Below are 24,073 nucleotides of genomic sequence, written 5' to 3'. Positions count from 1 at the left end.
CCATTTACATGAAATAGAAGCAGACAACACTATAAATCTTTATATATTAAAGCAGTGAAAGCAGATACAAGTCAATCAATTTGCCAAAGTTCAAACACAATGATGAATTTTACTAAAAACTATGCATTATACTTAATCCTGGCTGGTCCACGTCACTTAAACTTTTTCCGCCCAATAACAGGTAGATAAGTCAGGGCAGAGCAACACATATCCCACTGCCATGTGTTTACAATGCAGACTCAGAAAAAGCCCAAACCTAACTATGTACCTCAACCATCCAGAGGTTTACCATCTGGAAATTAATATCCTTTATAACAATATTGTTCAGTAAAAGGGGAAGTATGCAGTGAAAGAAAATGATCCAGATGTTTTGCTTAGCATTTACAATCAAATAGGTAAGGCTGGAGAAGCAGTGCTGCAGATAGGACTTTAAAGTCCCAGCCAAAGGCAAAAGCAGAGGCAGCCATACACTGGAGAGAGGAATGCTGGGACATATCAGGCCTGCTGCATGGAATGACTTGCACGGACTTCTCCATGGGAGTTACCTCATACACCCTCTTCTCGAGAAATGCCATGACCTTACAAGGGCAATTTAGCTAAGGGCCTTATATGACGCAACACTCTACACACAGAATATCCTTATTAATTAAAAAAGTGTCTATGATGGTGTGCATGGACAAATGCAGCCGTTAGCAAATGCAAGCACTGCTACATGCATGAAGTTATGTCTAAATTCGCACGAACTCGGGGTTAAAGGGCGCCCGCAGAGCTGGACACTGCCCTTGTATGACTGCATTAGGTAGACTAGGAGATTGATCTTGAAGTCCAGTGTTGTGCAGATCATGAGAGAGCACCAACCAAGCCGGTTCCTGCGGACCATGTCCGGAGAGACTGGCCTGAGCTTCCGCTCTGCTCTGATCTCCTCCAGGATGCGCTCGTGGAGGCTGACAGGCTTTGGGGGGTGGGGCTTCAGCTTGCGGGCCGAGACCTTAACATAGGTACAGCACACACACACACACACACACACACACACACACACACACACACATTACCACTGCAGCCCTACATCACAGTTAGACCCACAAAGTCAAATTCATGTTTTTCTGACTGCTACTCGCAAAATGTGCACTTGTTCCTCAATCTGTCAAGTAGAATGGCATCTACTAATGTATGCTACTTCCAGCTGGTATGTGAGATTATGTGTACACTCACAGGATTGAGCGGCGGTCTAGATCGTATAAATTCCAGTATGACCTCATGAGCACTCTTCTTTAACCTGGGAGGGATGTCACCATTCACCTGCAGCATAGAGACAGGCAGAACAAGGGTCAAGGGTCGGCTCCACTCATAGCACTAGGTTCAGTAAAGTCATACAAGAATTGGTGTGGTTGCAATGACAGACAATGCCCATAAAGTAATATCATTCAACAGCACTGAAAAATCATCATCGCCTGTGACCAAACAAGTCTGTCAGCTATGTGATCATATGTTCCTGAGCATGATCTTTATCCTACAGATCAAAACAAAAGTATTGCATGATGAAAAATACCATTGCTTATAATTATTCAAGCATCAGTTACTTTCAGCCAAAGGTGGGGAACAGGAGTAAAGTTGACCTATTACATCACACAGCTCACATGCGTTATCGCTGCAGTGATTAGCTAGGCAGAACATGGCAGACTCTTCATGGCAGACCTGTACCTTTATAGAAGTTCATGTCCTGACATCCTACAGCAGACTTGATTTGAAATACCATTAAAACATTATTGCCATTCAATTCAAAGAACAATAAAGTCATCATATGATAAGAAAAGTAAATACTCCTCTCTGCTTTTAACAGCTTTGGTAAACTAAGTAATAAAAATCAAACTTGCATAATGGACTCTGTCTCTCAATTAGAGAAAGAATGAAATGGAGAAAGTGATAAACTATCTCTTCCTGTTTGATCTAAGGAAATACCACAGAATATTAAGGAGCATGGACAAATGTAAATGTGAGCAAATATCAACACATTAAAAGCAGGACTGCAGTTAGCTCCATGAAACAAGCAAAGAACATTATTCATCACAGACAGACGCACCATGACTTTGCGAAGTTTGTAGCGCTTTGAGCGGATGTCATCCATGAGCATCTCATAGGGAGTGAGCTGGTACTCGATTGGCAGCGGGTTGTACTGGCGCTCCTGCACCTTCTTGAGCTTCACGCCATACCTCAGGTCCCTCATCACCTGGACCCAAAACCGTGCCTACAGCCATGGCAATGGAAACTGACATCAGACTGTTTGTGCATGCACACAAAACACATGCGCACACTGGTGTACACACACACAAAAATATATACATGCACATGTGCACACGTACACATATACTTCACATATACACACACAAAAAAAACACAAACACACGCACGTGCACACACAGACATGGAAAGCACACATGCTCACTCACTCACAAACATGTACCTAGAAATATATGCACACCATACATACATGCGGAATCCTCCGCATGCAAGCACATGCAAGCCCGCTCACCAAAACCACAATCATATTTTGCCATGGATGTGATTTCACACACACATATACGCACACCTCTTTAAATGCCTCTAAAAGCCTCCTAACACCCACATTTAAGAGACGGCTTATAATGAACATATGCTAGTACACAAGTGCCTACAGCCAGAATTAAATCCCATTGTATCCCATGGAGCAGAGGCTAGTGGGAATTAAGCTCTTACCCAGTCAGCATTCTGCAGCTCATTCAGGTCTCTGACGGGCTCCTCAGGAGCATCTCCCTCCATGCGCCGCAAATTCTGAGGGATGAGTAGAAAACGGAAGGACAGCCATAACGTGGTCAGTGTGGTTTTAATGGGCTGGAGATGGGCATTAGAGGAACGACTGACTGATGCCTCAGGCATCCTGGGTGCTTATAAATTGAATAGTTCTCTTGGGAATGTATGCCAGATTGTGAGCTTGCTCAGTCGATAAGCCATGTCGTTATATTCTGTTAAATTCATGGCCAAGGATCATTGCCAATAGGGAGCTGTGACAACAGAGGCTGGATTACCCTAGCAGCAGCATCAAGCTCACCTACAACAGTCTGCAGGATGCTCACAGTGCCTTTTTTATGCAAGACACATGAAGCTGGAGTATAGGCTAACAAGCCATTCATGGCTTTTATAAGAATCATAACAAAGGAAGTCAATGTATTGCACAAATGTATTATTTTAAACCATTCTGATATGTCCTTGGCCTTTAAAATAACATTATGAGACAAGTGAGGTAACTAAAATGCTACAATGATGCAACCACAGCACAACACTAGCAGAAAACCACTTCTCAACTCATTCAGTGTAATGAAGATGTGATTATCCTCAGATACTCATTTATAATTTAAAATCGCTCATAATTGCATCATCTGTTCTTCCAGATCATTCAAAAGCAGCAGAACCAGCTGCCACTTCGGAGTGGACCTAACATTCCCTGTCCCGATGAGCCTGTTCTGTGAAAAGGCATGAAAGACATGGTGTTGGCTTGAGAACATACTGGGAGTGGTCACAAGAAAACAGATCATGAGCTAAACCCTGAGTAACCAGCTGACGGAGGAACCCCTTGCACAGAGCAATATTAAGGAGGGTTAATCAGCCTGTGTGTAGATGCATGCATCACTGTGACTCAAACAAGAAGAAAGGAGCAGACACTGGTTTTACTTTCCCATCTACGCACACAAAGAACTGTATAGTAGTTAAACAATGTACTGATAGTTGAAAAGCATTATGAAGGGTGAGTGATGTTAACTTGTAAAAATATTGCATCATTTGTATTATTATTTTATTTACTCTGATCTTGATTTTAATTTTTGAAAGGATGGAGTGTTGTCCTAGACAACTACAACTCATTAACATTGCAATATTTAGTACTTGTGAGTACTTGGCTAAAAGGATATTAAAACAGAAACAAGCAAACCCGAAGAGCCACATTTTAAAAACCCAGTGAAGGATGACACAAAAATAATGTGACAAAGTGGCTAAAAATAAAATAAGACTTACATGGCATTTAGCTGATGCTTTTATCCAAAGCAACTTACAATTATGGAGTACAACTAAAACAATTGAGGGTTAAGGGTTTTGCTCAGGGATCCAACATTGGCAACTTGGCAGTGGTGGGGCTTGAACTGGTAACATTCCAATTACAAGTCAAGTACCTTAACCACTGAGCTACCTCTGCTGAGATAATGACTTTATGGGCCATCATCCAAACAGCTACTTAGTATAACAGAACTGAATAGGATCAACAATATTTCTATAATTCTAATTAAACTTGCAGTTAGCTATTAATGTTAGCCATATATGCCCAGTCATTCACATCAGGACAGAATTTTCTGCAACCCATATTTTCACTAGCATTTCATCCCTAGTAGTGAGTATGCATTTGGACCAAAATGCTTATCATCACAGTAATAATTTCATAAGTACACAGAGACCCAGAATCAGAGAAAAACCCTTGACAAATCTCTGATGCAATGCTTAGTAACAAATTCTAAACCTGGATGTTTTTTATGTATTATAAAGCAGAACCAGAACTTCCAGCAATATTCAGAGACTGATCCCAACACTGCGGTGTACAGCAGAACTGTCCTTTACATGACTGCTGTCTACCTACAGCTCAATACACTACAAAAATGAAGACATCAAGACACCAACAATGATGAACATCACATATGAGCCTCTCAGAGAGTAGATTAGCATGTGACGGAGTGAAGCATCACCTCTTTGGCAATCTTGATCTTCTCCAGGAAGGTGTGCAGTTCCTTGGTCTCTGCATAGAGGGCACGGCACACGGCCTGGTAGTGGTCTGGAGCATCTGATGGACTTGGGAGGTGGGACGAGCACAGCTAAAAAAAAAGAGAGAGTCTCTGCAATCGTATACTGAAATGAATGCTTCTTCTTAGAGTTTTCCCAATTATATAATTAAGTGTACAACCACGTATGTGTGGATTGATTATTAGAATAATTGCTCAAATCACCTAAAATATCAAATTACCTAAAAAAGATGCTGTTGCTACAACAACCATCACAGATGGTTGCCATCACAGCTCCAAACAGTTTCAGTCCTAGGTATATTATTGACCTGCTATGTTTGTATTATGTTCCCAGATCCTTGTGGGCATCTTCATAGCAGCTTAAGTGTTCCTCATGCTAGGTTATAGGGCAACTTTGCTTTCACAGTCACCTCTTCAAGGCTGTGGAACACTCCACTCATGGTGACCTGAAGGGTTTCCTCTTTAGCAAGTTTTTAAACTAGGCTCAAAACATAGGTTCATGCACTAGCCCTCAGGAAATATAGTTTTATGTTTAATGTTTAATGTGTTGTAGCTCTTTGTCATAGCTTTTTGTTAGGTTGTTGTAGCAACAGCATCTTTTTAGGCAAGCAGAAATGTATTCCATTCTATATTCTTGTTCACTGTTTTCCCATCAAAAGATTTCCTTCAATTCTGAATAATTCCATAAAGGTGGTTCATAATTGGGGCAAACTGAATTTTAGCATAGAAAATTGGATTTTTAAGTTGGATTTGATTTTTTAAAAAGTGCCACAAAACCAGATATTAAATCCAGAGTGTATGGCGTGTACTCGATCCAGATCAGCACTGGCACCAAGACTTTAAACCTAAACATCACATCTAATATAACAACTCAAAGAGATTCACTCTTGTGAATCTGCCTAGATCAATCTTTGTTATGAAAAATGCATGGTTAATTTTCTTAATACATTCTTGTAGCAGCCCATCCCAAAGCCTGAATGACAAGTCTAAACACAGTGACAGATCTGACGCACAGCCATTTAGTCATTATCGTAATCATGACAACACGGGACTTGATGTATCTTTGTTGTCAGTCTAAAGTCACCATTAACACCTCCAACTGGCTTAGTGGCATTTTTCCCTCCACCTGGGCAAGTGCCCTGCCCTCTTCAGGAATGTATGTGCTGAATCATCTCTCCTGTGCAGAAGTCTGTTGGGGAACTACTGAGAAAACCATGCGCAGCTCTCAGAGAGAGTGTAGATGAGCTTTAAAACCTGTTCCATGCTGTCATTCTACCTAGAAGTGCTCAAAAACAGGTTCACGTGTTCTTAATGGGTGGGTCTGCACACACCTGCATTGCAAGGAATTACTCTAAAAAAATGATATGAAGTCCAAGAAAAAGAAAGTAAGATCACATGAGTATATCTCCAGCCCCTGCGAACTGGATAGTGTGCTGCCTCATTCCATATTAATGCCCTCACTGCACTCATTAATGACAGCCACTACAACTATTCTGCAAAGAATGTTGGATTCCAGCGTTGTTCTACCCTCCCTCCTGCTGCAAATCCATACTGCCACTGAGCCTGTACCACCACTATGCCCATTACAGAGCAGTAAAATCACACTAGAGAAGTTTGGCTCATGTGTACACATAGTTCAACACAAACCCTCATCACGAGCCAACGCACCTACCATACCACGAACAGGAGCTGACAGAGGCCTCCTCAGGGAGCAGCATTTACATTAAACTTGAGTCACTCGGTGAGACACAAATGGTTTAGAAAGCTCAAGTCTAGAATGGGCTCAATGTTTCCTGCTTCAAAATTAATTTAATCACATGTCCTGCTTCCAAAGAACTGAGCTGCTTGGGACTGCTGTCAGCTCAAATGCCCCTGCTCTTCAGCACATAGTAAAGCTGCACAGCTGCGTGGTGCTTCTCTGTCACCCGGCTATGACCTACTGTTCCAGTGCTTCTTACCGTTACAATGCCACGATAACCCTGTGTGTAGGACACCTCGGTGGGTTCATCTGCCTCATCTTCCTCCTCTGTGGCCTCGTACCCCTCATCAGGGCAGGCATCTACCTCCATGTTGGCCATGTTTGTCATGAGGTCGATGAGCTTCTCAAGGGGGGGACTAAGCTCCCTCTCCTCATTTTCCTTCAGGCCATAGTCCAGTGCCTTATAGATCATAATGCCCAGAGACTCGATCACCTGCAACACACACATACATGAAGAAATTAATAGGCATAGTCTGTGCTACATAGACTAACACATACACTATGTTTTCAAAATAGGACAGATTAAAACAGACTCATCCATGCTCTGTGTATAGTGGCTGCTAAGATAGAGTTATTACGCTCAGGCCAAAATGCTTTTTATGGTGTCACAGTGGTCACATCAAACCTCTGGGGAGAACAGAAACCTTTGACATGAACTGTTCATTTGACCTTCTAAACAAAACTGAAATGTGTGTGTTTCTAAACAAAACAAATATAACTGAAGTGCATTCACTCCATCTCAGCTTTAAATTGCTTTCAGCTTTGACATTTGACAAAAGTTTCCAAAGTTTGCCAACAGCAAGCCAAGGACCAGTCCAGTTCTGGCAAAGAACCTCATTGCTTCAACATACACTGCCAACATGTTCCTCCTGGGTTCATGATTAATGAAATCCATTCTACATAATGTTCAATTCACAAAACATTTGTACAAGGAAGTTCCTCAGGAATATCACTAATAGGGCCCCACTCCAGCATGGAAGGTCTGAGCTCCAGCCCAGATTAGTACACCAAGATTAAGCGTCATGCTCACTGCTCCATCCTTATGTCATCCATTACTTTAATCAGTCATCTAAAACAGTGTTCCCCACTGCAACAGGCATGAGTTACTAATGGCATTCAGAGCATAGGTTCAGATCAGGTAGATTATCAGTACTGAAAGACAAAGGCCTGTGTACATTTGAGTTAGTAAAGGGCGTCAGCAAAAAGGTGAGGCCAGGACAGGGAAGCATGCTTCAGGGCGTATGTTCAGCTATGTGTCTGATTAGTGCCATACAGCCACTTGCACCATAAGAGCTACACTACCTATGACAAACAAAAACGTAGGTCACAGAAACAAACAGCTTGTCTGAGATTCATACTGGTCATGATGTTTCCTGATAATCACTGAAACCAGTGCATACACAGTACTTGTGTCCCTGTGCTCCAAATGTTAATCCTAATCCTTTCACAATCAAAGAAAAAGGATGAATGTCAGATTGTTACATAATCTAATCCATGTCAGTGTGAAACCACTGGTGTGAAAAACATGGGCCAAGTGGCTGAATGAAGCACAGTGACCATCATTAGTCTAAGTGTAGATCCAGGGAAGTTCTTTAAAAAAAGAGAAAACACAATTGCAACATTCAAAGCTTTCATGTCCATGTTTCTTTCTCTGAAGCTTCTCAGTGAATCAGAGGACTGATGAACACAGAAGAGCAGTATGGACCAAGGATCCAAGCTGCCCCATTACCTAATAGACAACATGATGAACTACTTTCCTGGAGTACAAGCCCTGTTGGGCACAGACAGGCCTTCGCTGCTGCCAAGTGAGAGACAATGAGCCCCAGAGAAGCAGCCAGGCTGAGGCTGACTTTACCACCAGAGGCAACAAAAGCACCTGACTCAACTTCCTCCATGACGAGAGACCACATGATCACCTTTGGTTCAAGGCACCATGGCAATCAGAAGACATTGGCAGTTTACCTGGACAACTTTCCCTTTCTCCATCCCAAGGTAATATAACAACAACAATGACTAAATCATGCCTCCTGACAATGAATTTCCCACACGAGTAGCTAAAACAAAGATCAAACTCAATAAATGTGCAACTTCAGTTTTCAAAAGAAAGAACACTCTGTCCCATCTGGCCCACAAAAAGAAGCAAACCAGACTTTTCTGTCCAGTTCCACACAAACAGTCTCATTATGAGCTTGTGACTCACAAGGAATGAGGGTATTACAGGGAGGGAGCAATGGAGGAGAGAAAGCTACTGAGCTGACAGGACGAAAAGAGCCGTGGCTCTCTCTCTCCACACACACACACACACACACACACACACACACACACACACACACACACACACATTTTTATTTGTTGTTGTTTCTTTTTTTTTTTTTTTTTTCTTTTTTTTAATTTTAGTATTTTCACTCTACTGTCTTCTCTCCCATCCCAGCCATCGCTCTGCTGGCAGACGCACTGGCTTGCCTGCTCCATGACAGACTAAGGGAGTTGGTTTGCTCTAGTCTGCACTAGCACTGACTCTCATGCTACACAGTACAATGCACACACACAGAAAGCTCCTCTTTGCTTTGTTCACATGACATTAGTGCTCAGAGGCACCCTCGCCTTCTACCACTGCTTCCCAGCATCATATTGACATGAGCTACTCCAATCAAACCTTTTTTTTTTTTTTTTATGTAAAGGTGGTCAGATTTTCAGCTTATCATCATCCTTTATAGAAACAAAGGATCTCAAACATCAGGAACAACATTACTCTCCTATTTCTCAGCAGCTTCCAAAAAATATGTGCAGCAATGTCTTCTACAAGGAGCTTTCTATACACACACCATGTTCATTTACACAAATTCTAGGACGCTGATGACAAGAACTTTTATGAAGTCCAACACCTTCTATGGTCACAGACATTTTCACTAGCTATAGTGATTTAAACTCTACAAACTCCATAAACTTTAAACCCTTTTAAATTTAAAAGAAAGATTGCGATACTTAGAGACAATACCAAGACAACAGTAGTAATGGAGCCAGCAATTACTGTGTCTGTCAGTAATTTCTCCCTCTCTCTCTCACACACACACACACAGAGGTGACACAGAAGTGGAAACGTCACTGTATACAGCACTGCTTCCACTATTAAGTTAACATGCCTGTGGCTTTACATAGATGCTCTGCTGCCAGCTGTCCAGAGTGTAATATGCTTGTGACTCAGCCAGCAGCATGAACTCATGACACATGAGTGAGCTTCCTCACAAGTATGCACAGAAGAGGTGAGACCCTACATATCTGGCTAAGCACAACACTAGTACACTGCACATGTTAAACAGTTGCATTTGAATCATGTGAGAGCCCATAGATGTAATTCACTGCTGGACTTTCTATGTTGTAAAGATGTTAGTGATAGCAGCACTGTCTTCTTTATCATACTGAAATCATATCATCTCATAATCTGTTTTTTTTTTTCTATATTAGACTTTCCAAATTGTTAAAGGAACCACATAGACCATATTGAGTCTTCCACACACATCTGAACTGGGAACACAAGAAAATGCCATAGAATGATTACCTTTTTCAGATAAGATACATGTGTGTGCTTGTGTGTTTTTCATGAATTTGTCCACTGTTCTACACACAAAGCCAAAGCCAACAGAGGCCCTACACAGATAGGGAAAGGGCATTGTCAGTGCCAGTCAAGTTTTCCTAATCGCCAAAATATCCTCCACACAGGCATGGGATGAAAAAGCAGTGTTAAAAGGGGATGTTAAAAGGAGCACTGTTGGCAGAAAATCTACATTCAACACCTTTCAGTGTTTACATCAACTAATGAAAAAAGTCATGTAACAAATCTCTGGGCATGGGAATGTTACGTAGAATGTGAAATTATGCCATAAAGTACAATGACTTACTAAAATTACAGTGTATAGAAAACCCTGAACACTGGCACACACTAGAGAAGAGAAGCCAGTGATGGCTCTGGTTGTGAGGCGTTCAGTGTATCAGACTTTCTCACATATCACTGCTCAAAGGGAACATACACCGAGTGCTGATGGTGTCATTCAAATGCATTTTCCAGTGATTCATTATGACTTTATGGACTTCAGCTGGGGTTCCTTTTTTATTTCTCCAAAAATGAATTAAAAAGTGTCTTTAAAATCTTTTGAAGCAACTCTTTATAAAGAAGTCTGCTAATCCCATCATAATCCACTCAATATCAAGCCTAATCCTGTTTGTCTGTCCACTGGAGAAGGGGTCTGGTGCTCCTTCCACTCTCAGAAGCTGGTGTCAGATGAACAGTCATCTCAGATCAGTTTAGTCGCCATCTCCTGAGGGTAATGGACGGCAGTAGGTTGGGACATGCCTGTCCCATGACTGTGGTAGCCCTGCAGTGAAGCAGGCTAGCCAAGTTTTCCATGCACAGCTTGCTTCAAGCAGCTTCCAGCACTGGGATGAATAGAGTTGGGAAGACTCAGAAATTTCAGTCCTTGATTTTGCTCAAAATGAAAGCTTTTAGAGGACGTTCCTGGTCCAAGGCCAGCAGTCCAGTCCCACTAATCATTCTTCTGTTTATAAAGCCTTTAGTCTCTATCTGTCATTAAAGTTCAGTTAATGGGGAATGTGGGTCAACTCTCTCCATGTTATGCACTAAGAGGCAATTCAAAAACAGCTATCACACCAGGAAACTCACAAACCCATATAACACAAATCTGGCAATAGTGGCATTTAGCCTATAACTGCAGTGAGTGGGCTGAAAGGTAGAGTCAGATTCTCAGTTGAAAACCTAACTGCTGACTCCTTACTGATGAGTCCTAACTGTGATCACTCGATGGTTCAGCTAGTACAACGCCTCGATGATTAGGTAATGCATCGTGTTATCACATGAGCAATAAATTAACATGAGAGAGGGAGGGAGAAACTGATAGGAAGCAAAGGAGGGAGGAAAATGTGCAACCACGCAGAACAGAGTACACACACACACACACACACACACACCCACCCCCCCCCCCCCCACCCCCCACACACACACACACACACTCTTTCTCATTACTGCACACAAACAGGGCTGAGTGTTTGAACAGAAATGTGCTTTGGTCCAAAGCCCTGGTCATGCTGAGCATACACAAACATCTCAAAAAACAAAAAAGTAAAAGCAAATATGGGGCTTTATTCACCTTCTTATTTACGCTGGACTAAAAAATATATTTTTAAAAAAAAAATATGCTGTCACATATCCATGAAATGATGGACTGGTGAGCTGACATGAGCAGGGGTACTGTAGATATCCATCAGAGAGAGAAATAAGGAGAGGGGGTGTTTGTTTATAGCGAGAGCAGCAGGCATGTGATGGCATGTATGCCAGCAACAGACAACACATGGTCACTGAAGTCATTTGTATGGAAGATGGCCCTTTTGTAAGGACAGGACTGCTGATCTCTAGCTCCTTCTAAATAAGTACGCATGCGTTCAGGTGGGAGTTTGGCTGTGCATGTCTGTGCATTGCCTTGTCCCATCTGCTTTTTCTGAGGACATTCCAATCCAACATACACTTAGCCAGGAGAGTCCATATTTACTGATTTTGTCCTACAAAGTGGCATTTTTATTATCGGCAGTTGTAGCTCAGTGGTTAAGGTACTTGACTTGTAATTGGAAAGTTGCTGGTTCAAGTCCCACCAATGCCAAGTTGCCACGGTTGGGCTCCTGAGCAATGCCCTTAACCTTCTATTGCTCAAGTTGCACTCAGTCATAATTATAAGTTACTTCGGATAAATGCGTCAGCTAAATGTTGTAAATGCAAGTATGAACATCTTTATGCACAACAAAACAGTTTGGACAGAGCACTCTCCACCATTTCACTGCGGGTTATACTGTGTATGACTATGTATGTGACGAATAAACCAAACTTGAAACTTGAAACAGCTTCATCATTGTACCCTATAACACACCTTAAAGTCCCCTTGCTTTCTATTTACTGAACCAAATCATACATACTATGTTGTATTTGAATGATACAGTTAGTAGGTCTTTTATTTTTGAAAAGCGTGGGAAAACCCTGTCCATTTATGAGCTGTTTACAGAGATGGCCACATCATTATCCAAAAGGAATAGAAATAAAGATTGAACCCAGAAATCTCTTGGCCATCCTGTTGATCTCCATTGTGTTCAAGTTGTCACACCAACCTAGAACAAATGGTTGCTAATGGCTGCATAAGAAAAGGTACAATAAAACAATTAGGCTGACAAACACTACACCTTCTGAAAAGCACAAAAGCAACTCACTTCAGTTCCCTTTGGCAAACAATCTGTCTTCAAACTGGGGCTGCAGCATGTGTCAGCAGAGCTCTGTTGCTCAGAGTTTAGCAGGCCCAGAAACAGCCAATAGCCATCTCCATTCACAATCAACATGTGTAAGGTCTTGGTGACCTGCAGCAGGATGTTGGACACCCTTTCCCAGGCCTGCGGACAGTCCACTCTCCCCATCTGCCGCATCCATTCAGGCAGCAAACCTACTGATAATGTCAACCCTTTACCAAATACAGTTTCAGTTCAATTCAATACCCTTTGGCAGTCAAAAATCAAAAAAGAAAAATGGAAGACTTACCTCTATTGATGTATTAGGCAGCCTGTGTTTGTCTGTAAAAGGGAAGAGAAGTAAATTAAATTTAATGTATGATTCTACAGTATGGATGGCATAGAACAAAACAGTTCTTTTAGAATTTTTTTTTTTTTTGTTTAGCATTGCAGTCAAAGTACAAGGTATGTAAACAGAACTGCCCAGGTGGAAGAAAACCTGAACTTGCTCAGCCTGCTCTTAGCTTTAAAAACCTTACACATTAGGAATCACTCAGTCCAATCTAAGGGTTGTTAACTGAGAAACAAGCAGCCTACATACAGTTTTCAAATAACTAAATATTATCCTGTTAATAGCCCTTTCTTTACATGACACTGGTCCAGCAGTGGCCTGACTGAGATGCTGAGTTCATTTCTGCCTGGAATGAATGGCTCCACAGTGGCTCTTGACATCCAAGAGTCAAAAATGAGGAAACCACAGCTAGAAAATCCAAAAATCACATTCTTTTAGCCAGTGAGTCTAAAAACAAAGCATTACCACTATCTGGGTAAATGGTTACTGTGGAAACATTTTTCACAAGTCTAAAATCCTCCATTTGATGTTTTGCTTCCTTCAGTTAGCTCCAGTAACAGAAATACATTTACTACACTGTTGTGCAGCACTGACCCAGCATTCTGATCCAGGTTAAAGAAACTGAAAAACATCAGAGTTTACTGGTCATCTATAACACTGTGCCAGACGTATGGGACAACAAACACATACAAAAGAGACAATCCTACATAATTACCACCTAAAAACACAGTTCAAATGTAAAAGATTTTGACACAAATCTGAAACAGAGATTAATGTTGTTTGCACGGTAGCTGCCAAAATGTAGGCTGTTTGCACAACTGGTCATTGCAACTAACCTCAAAATCAAGCAGTGAATGTGGGCTTGTGGTTTTGTTTGTGACCTTTTATCTTTTAATCATGAGTGGCTTTGACGTTATTGTTTTCTTTGATGCACACTAAAAATAAACCACTTTGTTTTCAGATGTTTATATTAAAAGTTAGGCATTTGATTTACTTTGCTTGCGCTATGGCTCATGCAGTAATGGTGATAAATCTCAACCAAGTCACACTTGGAAATTTGGTTAGGTCACCATTAGCTGAGGCCGGACACACCCTTGCAAAGGCAGGTTAATCTATACCTGTGTAGAATGAGAGACCTTTTTAGACCTGATTAATCTCGTGACAGTGCCAATTGAGTCTAGAGCTATTACGTATGAATATGTCACGTCACTAAAATCCTAAGAATGTCTAGATGTAGTTGTCTGATAAATCGGGCAAATATTTTAAAGTGCTATAATAGGATTCAGGTCCATGACCTAATACAGAAACACATGAAAACATGTATTTTCCATTACATAGATAGAAAAATAAGACAAAAGTTAGATATACAGACAGACAAATAGACAGATGGATGGACAGTTGCAGCACAAAGCCTCCTAATTCTCACAGTCCCTTAATTTCGGCTACTCTGACCTGAAACATGATTGATGTGGTGTTAAAATGACCTCAAACTGTAATTTTCTAAGAAATGAAATTCACCCACAGCTATAATAAGACACTGATTATATGGGAGACCAGAGGGAATTGAATCCAGGATATAGTATGAGACCAAAACAATCAAAAACAAAAGCATCCATGAAAACAAAAATGGAAACACAAAAATGAAAGATGAACAGAGCCAATACTGGGAAATATCTATACTGATAATACAGCAGACAATTAATAATATTGATGACTTTACATCCGAGCAGTACACATAATGGAGAGACTTTGGTACCATGTTAGTTAGTGTTTCGTATAAAAAAATAAAATAAAGAAAAGGCCGGAAATGTTATCTTCCTTGATTATATTTAGTAATCACCGGATTATCCTGCATCGATGCGATTACAAACATTCCGTACATTTACATTCCGTATAACAATAATAATCGCCATCTTTGTTTATATAGCATTTTTAAGATTTTCAATATTTAAAAAGATTCGCAACGTGTTTTACAGAGTTAAATGAAATGGAATACATTGAGGCAAAAAAACCAAAAGATACATAAATACATAAATCGAACCACAAATAACATTTGTACATCGCTTCCATTGTCGCTTTTTGGTCTGAAATGCATGCCCAAACTATCGTTTGGCCAAATGCACAAAGTATCATGAACATTTCAGCTGTATTCCTCTGCGACAATATACCATGTCACAGAGCGTCTTAACATTAACTCTGCGAGCATAATCAAGCACGATAGTAGCCTGTGAGACCCTTTTGTTTGCTCCCCTGACTGGACTCGAGACGCTCACCGCTGGATCAATCACATGTTCCCATTGTTTATAGTGAGGGCATCTACGGTTTGTTTATACATCGCAGAGGCCTGCGTTGGCCTATAGGCTATCCTTTCGTCACGGAGCTACCTGTGTAATAATTAGGCTATGTCAAAAGTATTAGGTCTAAAATACTGGAGGTAAAGTGGTAGCTAAGACTACATTTTAATTTAGCCTAATCGTAACTGATAATTGCACCAGTAGGTATATTGCAATTACCTGTGCTGCTTCGGTGGTGTAATTTAACAGTCCCATCTTTACAAATCCTCACGTCGCTCGGTCCCTCAATTCTTCTGGCAAGCTCCACACCTGGGGCATTGGTTGATTTGGAATGACTCTTTTGAGCCAAGGACCGGCAACACTGATAGCAAACCGCCCAAGCTTGCTCTTCATTTATCGGCTGATTGTAGAGTGTTAAAATATCTTCCAGCGACAGTTCCTCTCTGTCTGCAGAATCCACACTGTGTTCGGAATTTGCTCTATCGCCGAGACTTTGGAGAACATTGGGTGACATGCACATTCCTTCGCTGAAATCTTGAATAACCGCAGGTGAAACAAACGTCCCGTCGTCGGTCCCGAGCGGTTTGGCCATTATCACCGAATTCCCAAGAATGCTGTCGTTTGTTTATGGAATAAAATGACAGAAGTTAAAGTGACTGTTTTTGTTTTGTCTGTCATTTAGAGGGCTGAAGTATATGTGTCCCACTTCCCCATCGCTCATTCAAAGCTCCAAAGGCTGCTCATATGTAGCCTACCAGTGCTTGTTTCAAGACTGAGTCATATGACGTATTTTTCCGCGTGGTCCAAGAAATAGTCGGATTACATTTCACAACCACTAAATTGGGCAGCAGTAGCCCCGGTCACATATGAATTAAATGAATTAAATGAAATAATTATTTAATTATTAGGTCTTAGACTTCGTGATTGTTCGCCTTGAAAATATTACGGTATATAGTCCCACAGCATTTTACTTTTAACTGTACGTTTAGGCCATGTTTATAAAACTGAAAAATATCTTAATACTACCCCTACCCCACCAAAACACATTTCATTCAGTCAGTTACCAGCCATGCCTTCGAATAAAATTGTACAAGTCACTGTTTAGATGCAAACAAATTTAAAGCGAATGCTTGCTTATATGCGCCATCTGGCGGTCATTATAGCAGGCTACACGAGGTCATTATAACATGTACAATCACACTGTTATTTCAAAATAAATTTTGAAAAATCTTTGATAACTTATATTTGTTAAATTATCTTTGTTGTTTTAAAGTAAATAATTTTACAAGAATAATTAGATTATTACAAAAATAATAATTATCTTTGCTGGTTGTCCCATAACCTAAATTACTCAATTAGATGCCTACATATTTTTCCCTAAATAATATGGTTTTCAAGGGCCATAGCGATGGCTTCATATTTAAAAGGCTTTTTATATGGGTTAACCTCGTAATGGCTCCATGATGTCATAGTAACTACACTTGTCAGAGTGTATGCTGGGGCGACATCTTAATTGTTAAGCTCTTATTTCTTTGACTACTTTAATGGCTTATAATAGCAATATACACCATCACGTTACATCACCAGTTCCATCTTACTTCATTTTTAATGCGTGGACGAATGTTCGTCACATAGCTTTACTGAGTGCACAGCTACATCCCTGCGGGGAGAAATATCCTTTGAGAGAACCGTCATTTCCTTGGAAAGCCTCAACTTTGGGTCGTTTGTTTGCTGTAAAAAATAAACAAAGAAACAAACAAAAAACAAGATATCACAGGAAAGGATCGTTTTGTTAATAAAATATTGATAAAGTAGTTTATCTCTGCAATTATTTTTCTTAGAACCTCTTACGTGATTTAAATGTTTATGTAATGCTGTTTTACTCAGTTGTTAAATCTTATATCATCCGTTTATTGGCATTCTGACGTGACATCCTTGTTCTTTATAAATATGAATGCTAAAGAAAAGCAAACCTCAACACAACAGCTACGGTGGGACCTTCGTTGCTGATCTGTACAGATGCCCGAGGACAAGGGCTGCGTTTCACACTGTATGCCAGCATTAACCATTCTTCTCTCTCTAAAAGAGAGAGAAGGTCTAGCCTCCACACTTGTGCCTATAGAACAAGTTTATCAGGTGAACAGCTCACACTTGATATCAAAGGCCCTTATGATAGTTATCATTTTGCATAATCACAATACGTCTCCGAACATATTAAAACAGAAACCATGGAGAACTTTAGAAAAGTCTGAAAAACAGTTCACTTAATAACTGCGAATGATATAATCAGCAAGCCACGCTAGAAGAAAAAAATGGAATAGGCTACCTGATTGTTTTGGGTTCTCCTTCAAAGGACCGCTACATTCCCCAGCAGGAATCTTACTGGTAACGCCATTTGGGGTCTCAGCATCAGTACTGGTGAGCCATGTCGATTCCGTCTCCCTGGTCCAGCTTTCCTGATATCTCGGTTCGATGGCATCTGCTCGGCTTCCACCGCAACCCATTGATGCGAGATCAAATGAAACAAATTTTAGCGAGCGACCCAAATCATTCAGCCACACGCTGTAGCCTGGTGTTTTGTAGTCTACACTGTACGCAAACAGATATTTGTCAAACTTGAATTATGTGACGTTGGTTGCGTCGTTTGGGGATGGACTGCATCTGCAATGTAGAGCGACCTGCAATGCCTGTAAAGCGATAATGCACAAATCTATCATATTACTCAGTCATTGCCCCAGTGATATGCATAGTCTTGTCAACTCTGCTATAGGCTACTTTAATTTACCTGTTGAGGAAGGAGTCACGTATTTATCATCGTGATGTTGAGATGCATCGTGGGATAAAATGCGCATGTATTTTAAAGAAACATTGTTTTATACGCATTTATTGATTTTTCAATAAAACCTAACATATCACCTACTTTCCATGACTTAAAAAATGACGGACAGTATATTGGGTCCCGAACAGAATCACTATTCCGTCAATACATAACACATCTTGGTACTGGACAAGACAAATGGAAATACACAAAGTTAAAACTTGACCAAAACACAATCTTTCAGGCATGCGACTTAAAGATATGATAGGAAAATCAAGTTGTGAATTTTGTACCACAGCACAATTGCAGAACACCGATAGCCAGTATTCTACTAGTGTAAACGTGAAATTTTAATGAAACGAGCCGATTAAACAAGCAGAGGCTGAAACGCTATGCTCTATTTTTAAAAAATAACAAAGTAATTGTTTACTAGTTTTGAGCTAAATGTTTGTTTGTTTTTTTTAGAAAACCTACATGATGCCAGTCAACGCAGACATTAACTTTAATTACTGGGGTTTTAATTGAGAAATTTTGTAAAATTTCTGGATGAGTATTAAGCATTATTTAAACCAGTATTAAGCTTTTACACTTCCACATATTGAAAAATATGCATGTTTTCAAACTTCCAAGATGACAAATGATCAAAAAACCTTTAAAAATGACCTTTTTGAATCCTTTTCAAGAAGAGTTGATTTTACTGTCAATAGTTTGCAATGTTTACATTTACAGCATTTGACAGATGCCTTTGTCCATGCATAAATACTTATTTAAGTGCTTAGTGACTTAGTGAAATCACTAAGCTTCAGTCTTTGTTTGAAGACACCTAGTTACTCAGCTTTGTAGACAGCTAGTGGAAGTTAATTCCATCACCTGGACGCCAGGAAAGAGAAGAGTTTTGATGCATGTATTCTTTTCACCTTCATGGATGCTGGTTCAAGTCAACTGGTCCTAACAAGCAAATGTTGTTTAACAGGTACATTTTTCCACATGTCAACTCATGTGATAGGAGTTTGACAAACTTTGACTAAAATGTTGTCTGAAAAAAATTTAAATGTGAGTTTTGCCATTTTAAAAGTTTAAGACATTGTCAAATTATACTGGCATATAGTATCAGCCTCTACCGCAACCCTCCCAGGAGACTCTTTGTTGTGAAAAATGTCTAAATAATACCTCAGCTGTCAACACAAACATGAATTGATTAAAAACATTCCATTATTAATCATGTGTGTGTGTTGGGTTGCCTCCTAAAGCTGAACACACTCATTTCTCCAGGAAGTGCAATATGATGATACTGCTTTATTTAAAATCAAAAAAGTTGCAGTCAATCTTGTAATAAACATAAGGATATTCCTGCTGGTTCAGGTTTAGACCAGGGATATCAATGGAGGCCTAGGGGAAGGCAGGAGAGATTAGGATAATGTTGTTTAGAAGACCTAAGAGCACAAGGTTCCATGTGCAAATGATGACTCACATCAGTAACAGGGTCACTGCTGTCCAGGTGCTTGTAGAGCTCATGCAGTAGTTCCCTTCTTCCTGCTCTTCTTATTGGACTGCAAAACCATGGGCTGGAAGCTGACTGGTAAACCATACCTACCGAGTTCAGAGAACGATTACTGAATCTTTATATGAATGCACTGATTCATACAATGTATTATGAAAGTATGTGGGGGGAAAAAACTATATGATTGGTGAAATATTTGGATTTACCTGTATTTGTGTAGAATGGCATCTAAAATATGATTTTATAATTTAGGCCATAATGACAGCAAGTAAAGATACAGTATTTTATCTTTGTTTGTATCACTTGTTAAATAACAATGTCCTTATTCTTATGACATAGAATAAAGATCAGATCACATTTTAGGATCAATTCACACAAAAATCCAGGTGGCGCTACAAGTTTTTCTAGCAACTGTAGCTTTATATATTACCATACCTCAATATAGACTCTGTAAAAACTCTCAGAGCCTTTGTATGGATCCACACAATGAAAGCTTCACTGAAGGTTACTTTTAACCACCGACCCAAAGGGCCCTGGAGATGAAAGCAGGCTTAAGGCCCTCAACTCAGCACTATCTCAATTTAGTCTAATTTTCCCATCATAAGCAGCACTCTAGTACTTCAATATGCATGTGATTTTGTAATATGGGTCCTCATCGATATCACTGGAAAGGGATAGTCATGTGTTGAGTGGTATCATACAAGCTGCTTCTTTTTATCTGTAGAGAGTTGAGTAATCTCCTCTTTATCTGCCTTCAGCTTCTCTTCATTATATTGGAAATCACGTACAATGAACCTGGCATGAGGAATGACAGCAGTCAGTCTCCCCAAGTATCTACTGAAACAACCTGTACCAACACATGTGGTCTGCTGTAATATTAAGGCTTGGTCATGGTTTCCCAAACTGGATTTAAATCTTTTTAATTGAATTACCTTTAAATTCATAAAGAAACAAAACTTTTAAAAGACCATGGAGTTGTATATGTGGTTACTGGCTACTACAAGGTTTGAAGGACACACTTTTTTTTCCTTGGCTTTAAGTTTGAAGTCATCTTTGGCCTTTCTAAAGAGAGTCACGCTGAACAGGCCACTATGCTGGTCTTCAGAGAGCAGACTGCAAAAAGAGAGAAAGCAAGCTCAGAAAAATAGGACTGATGCATCCCATATCAGCTGGTGCATTATGGCGTATTCACAATAGTGAAAGGGTGCAATATTCATGATTCTGACTACACCACCATTAAGACAACATTAACAAGCACAGACTAAGCCAACAGTGACCAAAAAAAATCAGTAATAAGATAAACAATGACAATTTGTAATGATGAAACACTGACCTTGTGATCTATCCATTGCAATAACAAAAACAGCAAGGTAAAAAGAATAAAATATCAATGGCAAATTAAAAATATCTAAGGCAACTTAAATATTTGGGCAGTAATGATTCTTTGATTTATCTAAGTCTGCTTGCAAAAAATATCATGATTGTCCAGTCTTCCCAGGCAGTTGTTTATTACTAACTCTCTGTGTGTACGGGTGGTCTCCATAGATACTGGGACTGCCAATCACATAGCTCAGCCTTTTTGTGCTTCCAACAAAGGGCCAGATGTAGAAAGTTATATAACACAAGTTCAAACCTCTTTTCATTTTTAGTACTATGCAGAATTTCAAGAAACTGGGCCAACATAAGAATAAGAGCTGTGGGAACATTTGGCATTCTCTGCTGTGTGAAAACAGATGAGACATTAGGGTAGGTAATGTTGTAAAAGCCAGACTTATTTTCAATGCCCTCACGAAACCAAACTTACATTGAAGATCGTGGAACTACCATTTCAGAGAGCATTTCATATGTCTTCTGCCAGTCAGAGTAACTCGCTCTGTAAGATTGATCATTTATCATGTTATACCAACCATAACAAAGATATAAATATATCTTATATCTGATAAGTGTGATAAATAAATATGATGTAAAAATCATCATAATCTGGATCAGCATTTGTAATTACTAACTGTAGTTTTTACTTTTTGTGAAAAGTATCTCGAGTAGAACATATTTCCATCTCCATCTCCACAATGAGATCTACCTTCTCTCTTAGCTATGGCAAAGTCTAACATAAGTGAACAAGCTAATGCTATTATTAGGGTTGGCAACAACTGACCTACTGAGTTCTCTATTTAAAATGATAAATCAGTTCAATTTAAAGAAAAAAACCCACTACATTACAATGAATAATACAAGAGGAAAGAAAACAACTACAAGCAAGGTAATTAAGTATTCAGAGTCAAGGACAAAATCCTCTTTCTTTACAATGTCTGCCAGAATCCTTGTCAAAAGACTTCCCCTAGTGTAACAGCATTATTGAGGCTGCAAAGGAGATTAGGCATTAGTCAGTTATAAGCTTTTTTTTTTTTTTAAACACATTCATGGCATTTAGCTTTATCCAAAGCAACTCCAAAGCAACTTACAATTTTGAGTGAACACAACTTGAGCAATTGAGATTTAAGAGCATTGCTCAGAGACCCAACACTGGCAAACTGGTGGTGGGGTTTGAACTAGCAGCCTTCTGATTATCAATTCACTACCTTAACCAGTAAACTACCACTACACACAAACATACACAACTGCACATGCCTGATCTTATACGAGCATCACTGATTAGCATTGCTGAACCTATTAAAATGTCTACTTATGCATTCTTTCTCTCCAGATTCTGCAGGTTACCCTTTATGCTATTATACACTGAAGCTTTCCCTTTCAGCTCATTGTCTATCTGAATAACTTGCTAGAAGTAAAATAATAAAATTGAGTCAAAGCAAAAGTTAATAGTGAATGTGTAGTTGCATTTCCTCAAACGTATTTTGTTGTGGTGCTAAATGAAAATGTGTGACTTCCAGAATCACTACCAAAGTTGGTGGGTGGCACAAGAGTCTTGATGCATATACTGCCAGTTTAAGCAGTAAATTCTGACTACTTCAAATTAAAATCCTTTGCTTTCAGCAAGTGAAAAAAAATTGGCATTAAAATCTGAGCATGTATGTGCTGCCTGTAGCATATGTCTGAGCTATGACAAGGATGTTTCTAAGCCCCTCATTTTAGATATGGTTACTGAAATGTTCTTCATAGACTGTTGGACTGGATACTTGGCTTTATCCCACTGGAACCTTGTTATGTACGTGGTCAAATCAAAATGTCTGGTGTTGTTGAGGAAAACTAAAGTAACTGCCTTAACAGTGCTTGTGTCTTTACTGCAGGTTTGTTTTTAACTCTACTGCCTCCTACAGGCAGAATAAGTTTTAAAATAGTATTTACAATTACAATGAATATTATGACACTAAAATATAATATATTCATAATTTATAATATAATAAGCAACCAAATATAACATAATATAATAATCAAAATGTATGATATTAAAGCCACTTGCTTCCACTGGACAAAAGGTTCTCCTGGACTTTATCTCGATTATCCTCCAAAATATCAGCCATGTACTGGGCTACCTTCTTTACTATACTGAGGGAATTTTAACAAATGATTTTCAGAAAAAGAAAGGGGGGAAAGTTGTTTTTTTTTCACCAAGCAGCAAGGTAGTGAATGTGTCATACATTTTAAACATTTATGTAATTACTTCACCATACTTATTTATGTTAATACCTTAACAATTTCACATTTGTCTGAACTACTGCATGTCTTTCATACCTGCAAGATGACTAATACAGAGGTTTCATTTCAAAGATACTAAGGAATATGGAGACCAAACCTTTCTAAAAAAGTGTCCAATTTGGCAAGCTCACCTGACAGGCTTACGAGGACATCAAGCGTTCCCACCTATTTAGAAACACAAAACACAATATTCACATCACGGAAAACATACTGTGAGCTACTGTAAGAGCTTGAAAGGTTTTCGATCAGGCAAGACAAAAGTGAGATCCTTCACCTTCAGGTCAGGAATGGTGAATTTACTGTTGGTGGAGAGGAAGTTATGAGTAGTGGCTTCATTCATCTTGTCCCAAGTTTGTTGACACGTTTTTCTCTCCAGGAGCAGATATCAACAAGAACTCGGACATTATCTATCACAGATATAAGGTTACACCGCGCGAAGGAAATCGCTACAATATTCATCAAAATGCCGGCATTAGCTCGGGAAAAGGAAGCGACGTACATTTTAGCTGTTACACTTGTCATATGAATTTCATAAAATGTTTTCCCACGACACTGAAGGTTTTGAGAATCTTTTCATCCTACTATATGAAAGCCTA

General features: G+C 39.6%; 3 protein-coding genes across 8 annotated transcripts in view; all 3 read right to left on the bottom strand.

The window, feature by feature from the left end:
• Positions 1-17,232, bottom strand: part of spire1a (spire-type actin nucleation factor 1a) — a 25,173-nt gene extending 7,941 nt beyond the window's left edge. For all 6 annotated transcript variants that reach the window (XM_035529323.2, XM_035529324.2, XM_035529325.2 and 3 more), the window contains exons 1-9: positions 17,100-17,232; positions 15,721-16,115; positions 13,166-13,197; positions 6,776-7,009; positions 4,764-4,889; positions 2,734-2,808; positions 2,081-2,245; positions 1,213-1,299; positions 859-988 (exon numbers count right to left, since the gene is read on the bottom strand). In XM_035529323.2, the coding sequence (XP_035385216.1) occupies positions 859-988; positions 1,213-1,299; positions 2,081-2,245; positions 2,734-2,808; positions 4,764-4,889; positions 6,776-7,009; positions 13,166-13,197; positions 15,721-16,115; positions 17,100-17,104 (1,249 nt within the window). In that variant the 5' untranslated portion in view covers positions 17,105-17,232. The remainder of the gene's footprint in view (positions 1-858; positions 989-1,212; positions 1,300-2,080; positions 2,246-2,733; positions 2,809-4,763; positions 4,890-6,775; positions 7,010-13,165; positions 13,198-15,720; positions 16,116-17,099) is intronic.
• Positions 17,100-19,783, bottom strand: si:ch211-215i13.3 (brain and acute leukemia cytoplasmic protein). Its single transcript, XM_027006385.3, has 3 exons — positions 17,828-19,783; positions 17,475-17,617; positions 17,100-17,232 (listed from the first exon to the last, which is right to left on the bottom strand). Exons 1-3 carry the CDS (start codon positions 18,003-18,005, stop codon positions 17,107-17,109), a joined length of 447 nt encoding a protein of 148 aa, XP_026862186.2. The 5' UTR covers positions 18,006-19,783; the 3' UTR covers positions 17,100-17,106.
• On the bottom strand, positions 19,601-24,073 carry atp6v1c1b (ATPase H+ transporting V1 subunit C1b). Its single transcript, XM_035529471.2, is given in 15 exon segments — positions 19,601-19,708; positions 19,791-19,848; positions 19,850-19,909; positions 20,256-20,353; positions 20,522-20,615; positions 20,838-20,933; positions 21,625-21,693; positions 22,036-22,158; positions 22,338-22,351; positions 22,510-22,601; positions 22,911-23,008; positions 23,238-23,327; positions 23,575-23,642; positions 23,752-23,838; positions 23,840-24,073. Coding segments are annotated over 15 exon segments (1,182 nt in total). The 5' UTR covers positions 23,882-24,073; the 3' UTR covers positions 19,601-19,615.

The sequence above is a fragment of the Electrophorus electricus genome, chromosome 2 (genome assembly GCF_041902795.1).
Source record: "Electrophorus electricus isolate QZ-2024a chromosome 2, ASM4190279v1, whole genome shotgun sequence".
Taxonomy (NCBI): domain Eukaryota; kingdom Metazoa; phylum Chordata; class Actinopteri; order Gymnotiformes; family Gymnotidae; genus Electrophorus; species Electrophorus electricus.
Note: the sequence above shows the minus strand (reverse complement) of the source record. Positions and strands in the feature narration are given on the sequence as shown.